The sequence below is a fragment of the Podarcis erhardii genome (genome assembly GCF_964252035.2).
Source record: "Podarcis erhardii genome assembly, chromosome: 12".
Taxonomy (NCBI): domain Eukaryota; kingdom Metazoa; phylum Chordata; class Lepidosauria; order Squamata; family Lacertidae; genus Podarcis; species Podarcis erhardii.
The window spans coordinates 30,737,399-30,745,847 of NC_138513.1; the positions used below are offsets into that span (position 1 = coordinate 30,737,399).

General features: G+C 38.5%; 1 protein-coding gene across 2 annotated transcripts in view; it reads left to right on the top strand.

Moving 5' to 3' along the window:
* The window catches only part of SNX10 (sorting nexin 10), a 46,529-nt gene extending 38,904 nt beyond the window's left edge, over window positions 1–7,625 (top strand). For both annotated transcript variants that reach the window (XM_081833947.1, XM_081833948.1), the window contains exons 7-8: window positions 4,958–5,170; window positions 5,604–7,625. In XM_081833947.1, the coding sequence (XP_081690073.1) occupies window positions 4,958–5,170; window positions 5,604–5,691 (301 nt within the window). In that variant the 3' untranslated portion in view covers window positions 5,692–7,625. The remainder of the gene's footprint in view (window positions 1–4,957; window positions 5,171–5,603) is intronic.
* The last annotated feature ends 824 nt before the right edge of the window (window positions 7,626–8,449 follow it).

An 8,449-nucleotide genomic window follows, 5' to 3' on the forward strand; every position in this document is an offset into this window, starting at 1 on the left:
ACCCTTTGATTGCATCCCACTTTAATAAGAGCATTGAAGCCTCATATAAATCTATTTGTTGTTCTGTAAATTCAGGTGCTGTGCAGGTGTTGCCATTTTGGATTTGGCTGGTAACGTCAAACTGCAGTGTGAAAATTTAGCCCTCTTTCTCTCTGTCTCTTGCCCTGGGGTGTTTTCCTTGAAAGATACCCTGCTCCCATCAGCCAGGTTTTTTTTTTTTTTAATTTTAAAAAAGGTAAAGTACCCTTGGACAATTGCATCCAGTCAAAGGCAACTATGGGGTGCGGTGCTCATCTTGCTTTCAGACCAAGGGAGCCGGCTTTCCGGGTCATGTGGCTAGTATGACTAAACTGCTTCTGGCGCAACGGGACACCATGACAGAAACCAGAGTGCACGGAAACACCATTTACCTTCCCGCTGCAGTGGCACCTAGTTATCTACTTGCACTGGTGTGCTTTTGAACTGCTAGGTTGGCAGGAGCTGGGACAGAGCAATGGGAGCGCACTCCGTTGCAAGGATTTGAACCACCAACCTTCTGTTCAGCAAGCCCAAGAGGCTCAGTGGCTTAGACCACAGTTTAGACAACCCCCTTTGTGCTGATAGAATGCAGAAGGAGAATTGACTGCGTTGGCTATCCCTGCCAACCCTCACTGCTGATATAAAGGGTGGTCCTTTCTCCCACCTTGTATGCATGCCAAAGGGGGGCTATACATGTAGAGACCCTCCAGGCAAAGGGGAGATCCTGACTGGGCCTGGATCTCCCCTCAGATGTGCCTACAGTAGCATGCATGCAGAACCCCTTCTCACATGTGCTGTGTTCCTCTCAAGATATGAGGCAGGCCTGCAAGACATTTACATCTACTTGTGGTTAGCTCTGCAGCAAGCCTGCAACTTAGGATCCTAGAATTGTAGAGTTGTAAGGGACCCAAGGGTCATCTAGTCCAGCCCCCCTGCAATGCAGGAATCTTTTGCCCAATGTGGGGCTCGAACCCCCTAGTGCTGGGCATCATATATTACCCAAAACTGGTTTGAAGTCTATACTGTGATACCGGTTTCATAATTTTTGACCTGGAAATATATTGCAAAACATGGTTGGGGTGTGTGTGTGTGTGTGTGTGTGTGTGTGTGTACCCGCTAAGCAAAAATCACAATGCAGGTAAAACTCTGAAGCCAGCCAATGCCTCTACATAACTCCATCCTTCATTCAGACATTGTGATATATCGGTATATCCTGATGTTTAGCTGGTGATATATAACAATGTTGAAAACCAGATATCGCCCAGCCCTAGAAACTGTGACCCTGAGATTAAGAGTCTGATGCTTTACTGACTGAGCTATCCCAGCATTTAACTTGTGCACATTTAGATTTATGCGCCTGGCAATAATAATAAAAATAGGGCACAGGCATCCAGGAAAAAAGACTTTGGCAGTCCGTCCCACCATTGCACCCAAGGTCTTTTAAGGTGATTTTGACATTAGGCATGATTCCCAGAACATAACCCCCGGGGCTTACTATACATTTCAAGTAGTAGACCCTCTTAATGCAAAAAATATTGGAGCCCCCACGGTTTATTTCATAATAAAAAGCTTGGGGGAAAGATGATTTTAGGGCATGTGGGTGAACAAAACCCATATTTCAGTTCACAGGTTGACTCAGCATCGACATGTTTGCGCTGCCAAGTTCCTGTACCTGTTGTCTTTCTGATTTATTATTTATTATTTATTATTATTTATTATTTATTATTTATTATTTATTATTTCTGATTTATTATTTCTGGTCCCTTCACTTCTTTCATAACCTCCAGATGGCACTGTTAAGCAGAAAAGAGAATAACTGTAAAATAACGAGCCTAATGCAAAATAAAATTGGAAATTGAATTATAGTTATTGGGGTGGGGGCAGGGAGGGGGGAAAAAGAAGGTAGCCTTGAGGTGCTGACCAACCTGTGCTTTTATCACTTCTGTTTGCTGTTCCCAAGTGTTAGATTACCAGCAAGTTAATAACAGGGCTTCGTTGGTTCAAGGCTTAGCAGAATTGCACTGGACACGAAATAAAGCTAAAATGAATTTCTGTCCAATATCATTGACATTAGTGCTCATTACTTTTGTGGCGCAACGCCTCAAACCATCAAAAATCAATTTTAAAGATTACCGATTATTTTATAAAGAAAATAAAATACATTTCAAAGAGCAACAAAGCAGTAACAGAGTATACTCTCATGAACAGTGACTTGGGTTTTAGTTGGGTGGCAAAATCAAACTACTGATAGCACCATTTTTTATTATTATTACAAAAAAAAAAAAAACCTGCCGAGAACTGAATTGCATGCATGCTGTATTCAAATGTCTTTTTTGTTACAAAACTCTGAATTTAAAAATAGGGATGTCAGCATGTTTAAAAAACACCCTACGTTCTTCCTGATCTTGCAACAAATTTCGAAAGCAAACACTGATGATACTTTCCTTTAAAAAAACAAAAAAAAAACAATGCTACTACTTTTTTGTGTGAATTATGGTTTGAAGCCATAGACGCTACTGAAGGCATCAAGAAAGGTTCCTGAGTTACGATTAAGACCTACTGAGTTTGATGGAAGAATTGAGCAAGCCGGTCCCTTTCTTCAATGTAAAATGCTTAACTTTGGCCACAATTTGATCCGTTGTTTATTAACAGAATTCAATATTCAATATATTGAATATATATTCAATATATTATGGCTTTAGATGTAAAGTGGTACCTCAGGTTACATACGCTTTAGGTTACAGACTCCACTAACCCAGAAATAATGCTTCAGGTTAAGAACTTTGCTTCAGGATGAGAACAGAAATTGTGCTCTTGCGGCGCAGCAGCAGCAGGAGGCCCCATTAGCTAAAGTGGTTCTTCAGGTTAAGAACAGTTTCAGGTTAAGAACGGACCTCCAGAACGAATTAAGTACTAAACCCGAGGTACCACTGTACTGGAGTTAAGAAAAGTAATTCATACTCTATATACTATTTATGTATTTCAATTACACCTCACATTTTATCCAAGAGGCTCAAGTTTGTGTACGTGGTTCTCCCCCTCGTCATTTATCCCCAACAACCCTATGAGGTAGGCTAGACTGAGGCAACGACTAGTCCAAGGTCTCCCAGTGAGCTTCATGGCCCCATCTCCGAGGGCCTAGTCCAACGCTAACCACTGCACCTCATAGCAAGTGGGGTATTTGGAGATTTGCTGTTGTTTGGATAGTTGCGGGTAGAAAAAGGCTGCTTCACTCACTGTTAGGAGGGTAATAGCAAGACAGAGAATATTTGCTTAATTCTTCATATCTCCCCTGCCTCATTGCAGTTGGAAGCACTCAATAACATGTGGCATATTGATGGCCAAAGGTATAGTTGCACTCTGAGCAGACCCATTGAAAACAACGGACTTAAAGTGAACCGTGACTTTTAAGTTTGGTCATTTTAATGGATCTACTGTTGACTATAAGTATCCTCTTCGGTTGCATTCCTAACTCCACTTACCTGTGGGTAAGCCCCATTGAATTCAGTAGGCCTTCCGAGTATACGTAGTTAGGATTGTGCTGTGCGCAAGATTTCGCCACAGGGCAATGAACCCTAATCCATTGGTGCTCATGGACAGCTGAAGTATATGCAGGGATTCTTAACCTGTCTGAATGCAGTATTTGAAATCTTTGTTGACTATATGGCACTGAGTGGAGTGGGTGACCATCCCCTTTTTTCCAGATAAATATATAGCCACCCCTGTTTTGTTTCAGGTAGACATAACTGATTTTGGCTTAACCATCTCACTTCCTTTTGTTCACCTGACACTGGAACCATCCCACTTCCTTCTTTAATCCTCATAATAATTAATACTGTAGATTTCCAGGCCTAGCCTATTTATTGACTCGATAGGCTTTTGCTCAAGACGTATTATACTGTATCAAGTACTAGACCCTTATGAGAGAAGATTTTAATAACATTGTCCAGTTTTAATGGCCAAATGACACTTGAGATAATCAGAATGTGCTTTTATGCTAACCTTCCGTGGGGCAGGCAGGGGATGGCTTTAGTTGGCCATATTGAACAAATGGTCCCTTAGAGAAAATTGTTTACTTTGATTGGTTTCAGAAATGAAAGTTGGGGGCTGGATGCTATGAACTATTTATTAAAACAGCTAAGCTGATCTGTGTAGCATTTTAAGGACCTAATTCTCCAGTTACTGGGAGCAGTCCACTTGCATTTTTTAAAAATGTTTTGCAAAAACCAGATTAGTTCTGCCAGGGAGGGGGAGAATGCTGTTACTGTTTAATACAGCTTGTGCTAATTGCACATTTAGTTGAATTAAACATTTTATGCAGAACTGAGTGTTTTTTATTTTAAATGTGTGTATTGCAATTATATTTTAAAAAATCACTGAAATGTAAGGTTACCTTGCTCCAGCTTCCACAAATTACTTTCCCAACCTGTGAAACAGTAGATAATAATTGCACATGGCATTCAATTTGTAGATATCTTTAAAATACATATTTTTTTGCATTTGCGCATTAAATGATTTCTGTTTTACAGAGGCATTTGAAGGTCCAAATCTTACAGTGCCTTATACTTCGTAATGTTTTTAATGTGTATACAAAGTAACTGATTCTGAACCAGTTTCCATAGTAGTATGTTATTTCAGCCCTTTCGCCCCAGCCAAAAAAGTAATTGATCCACATGGTAGTAGCAGATGGTTAAATGGAAAAAAATGTCCTTGGGATTATTCTTATAACAGATGTTCAAAACTATTAGTGCCATGGTTTTATTTACCTAAAATTCCAAATAATTTATTAAAGAAAAGCACACATCCAGCCATGCCAACATATATACTGGATTCAAAACTGTATTGGAAGTTAAGTTAAAAAATATTTTTAAAAGGAAGACAATGTTGAAAAAATGATCTTGGAAAGTGGTTCATTTTTTCCTCTTTATTTTCTTTAAAGGATTCTGCAGAATCCTCTTCTGCTTTCAGACAGTAGACTTCACCTCTTTGTACAAACCCAGCTGAACCCAGAGGACATTGAGGCATGTGTATCTGGACACACGAAATATTCTGTTGAAGACGCAATCCACGAGTTTGCCTGTTTGAAACGACGGTTTCCTGTAGAAGACGAAGGGAGGAAAAAGGAGAATTATGCAGATTCCGATTCCGAAAGGTTACTTCCTTACATTTTGCTAAACATGCACATATGATAATAAACACAGTTCACTTTTGTTGTTGTTGATGCAGTGCTAAGATAATGAAAAAATTAATTGACTGAGATTTTATTGAGCTGTGACAGCTCATCATAGAAGTCTTCACATACACCTCCACACTGAATTAATGAATGCAGTAGAAATTCAATTATCTGCATTCTGATTATGTGAATTTCATTTAGTCAGACTTGAATTATTCGCGTTTAAATTATCTCGCTAAAAAAAATATCCAACTGCACTCCAAATGGCTAATTAAAAGTCCAAATTTCCTGTCTCTCTTTTGTGACTGGGGATAATTAAAGTTCTCCTCTGTTACTCAGGCTCTGAGTGTGTTGTGAAAACCAATTTCCTCTCTCTTCTTTCTCTCCCTCCCCCCCTTTTTTCCCTCTGCAGTTCATCCTCAGGGCTTGGACACAGCAGTGATGATAACATTTCCCATGGATGTAAAGGAAGCACAGACACAGTTCCTGAAGAACCCTGAAATATCATTTATGTGTTGCCATCACTCAAATGACAGATACACGGCTTCTATCTTGGTCAAAAGTTACAGATGACATAGACTGACCATGCACCCAACTTCCAAGGCATGCCTTTTCTCTGTTTTCAAAACAGCTTGTTCATTTGCTATGTATGCATTTTGTAGCCTTTGTTATATTGAACGATACAAATACTGTCTGCACCACAACACCTAAATCAATGAGATTTCTTAATGTGATACTGTGGTGTTCACTGTAAGGGAAAGGAAAGGGGTGGGGTGGGGAAACCCTGGAATATCAACATTCTGGGAATCCACAAAATATATTTTTATCTGGCATTTTCAATGGTGATACTGTGGTGTTGACTACGTAACTCAGTTGCAATGCAGAAAACCAAAACGCCATTCAGTCACAAGGTAACAGAGGACTAAATGACCAAATGGGTTTTCTGAAAAGTATGTTTCGTTATTAAGCTTTCACCTTGAAAGGGAACGCTTGGGTACCAAATGCTATATGGCCAGTTACAGGCCGCTTGAATTAAATAGGCTTGACAGTGCAGTTCTGTATATGTCTACTCAAAAGTAAGCCAGATTGAGTTCAGTTAGGCTTGCTCCCAGGCTGCAGTCCTGAAATCTACCTGGCAATAAACCCCAGTTGAGACATATATAGGATGGTGCTGTAATCCTTCCTAACCGTGGCAACAGGTCTTACTTTTATGAGCGTGGCTAAGAAACATGTGTCTTGTGAAGAGGCCTATCATTAAAAAACCTGTGCTGTTACATGGATATCTATATATATTTACACTGTTTTAAAGTGAATGTTCTTGCAGGAGGATGAAGGAAGGGAACACGTTAACCAGCGAGTAACAGAAATAAACTTCTGGATGAAAGCTTACTGTATCACTGCAGATGTTTAAAGTATCTAGCTTGGCAGTGCCATAAATTAATTTGTGTATGTTTTGACAGCCTCACTATAACTTCACTGGCACTCAATCCAAAATTACATTTATTAGGAAATAAGTTGTGTTCAAATCTAGTGAGGCTGAAATCTTGTGCCTACGTAACTGGGAGGAAACCTCCCTGAACTCTGTGACCCTTACTTCTGAGTAGTCAGGAATAGGATTACACTCCAGTTGTGTTTTAAGGACCAGGGTGAGTTGGGGGGATAGGAATGGGGAGGCCAGATAACTACCACGAGCCAATGATTTTTGTGTGCATGTGATGTCAGCATTTGCACAACGTAAATTTCATTAAGTGTCTTGCAGATAATATTTTTGTTGAACTGTACAAAAATATCCAGGGGCCCAATCACTGAAAGAGAGCTAGCAGCAAGATACATATTTAGGCTGCTGTTGGAAAAATAATAATAATTTGAGCCATTAAATATACAGTGATTGGAATTGTTGCTGAAAAATTAGCAACAGACATTAAATAGGAAAACTGCAGCAGTGACTAAAATGAACTGGAAGGAGACATTGTTTACTTTTTAAAATGACATAGCTGTGCTCATTACTGTTAATCTGAAGCAATTTGTGCACTTTAGATTTAGTAGTCTGCGAAGATACCAAGCCTAAAAACCTCTCAACATTGAGGTGATTGCACTTACTTGATATTTCCTCGTTTGATATTTGATATTTAGTTATTTCAGCCTGAGCATCATTTCAGAGTTTATTCAGTCTCGAGTTTGGGATTTGTTATGGTCAGAGTGTTGTTTGCTTTATCACACATTGCACAAATTCACATTTTGTATTGTTGCTGTGTATTAGTTGCTTCCTGCACCTTGGACAGCTGCCTTTCACACTGTAACTGTGATTTTCTTTTTTTGTACACCAAATATTAGTGAAACATTTACATGCTGACTCTTCTGTGTTCTACCTTTTTAATATGTGTAGAAAATGTTTGTATTTTGTCACATTTCAAAATAAAATATCCTGTAAGTATTTTATTCTTTATTTAAATGCAGGGTCCTGACTTGCTTCTGGCTAACATTTGTAGTGTGTTAATGATGAGATTTACTACAATATTTTGTTTTCTAATCATATATCATTAACATTCCCCCCTTTTAATGTCAATTAATTCCCAGCTTTTAATTTTTTAATGCTTTCCCTTTTTGAGTACACTCAAAATATAAAGGAGAAAAAATGTTATATTTCCAAAGTTTATATTTATCCATTATTTCATGCAGGCTAACAGCTCAAAAATATTTTTGTTCTTTGTCAGTATCTACTGGTAGTAGGAGCAATATTTTATTTTTATTTTTTATTTTACACTTTTTGGCATAATACGCAACACCTTACAGAAAACATATTGCAACAACCTGGTATTTGGAATAACTCAGCTTTTGCAGGAAACAAGAAACAATACACAATTTTTCATTTTAATTAAACAGTTTAGAGTCTTTCCACACACAACCCAATGTAAATTTTAAAAAAGTACTCAGCTCCTTTGCTTCCTGGTAGTTATAAAAACATTAACCAAAAAAAGTGTTTTCCTTCATAGGAAACTAAGTGTTTTCACGCATAAAAGGAATACTTGCTTTAGCAATGCATCCAACTTTGCTTAAATTGTAAAGTGTCCCAATAGTTTAGTTTCTTTTTAGCAAAGGCTAAAAATCCAGACTTATGAGAGAGAAAATCAGCATTTATAAAATACCATATTGTTTCTCCTCCTTTTGAGTAGACTGCATCTATAAAAACAATTCTATACACCCTCCTTCATTTATTTGAAAACGCTCAGAAGTGCTACTGCTTCTGTATATTATATT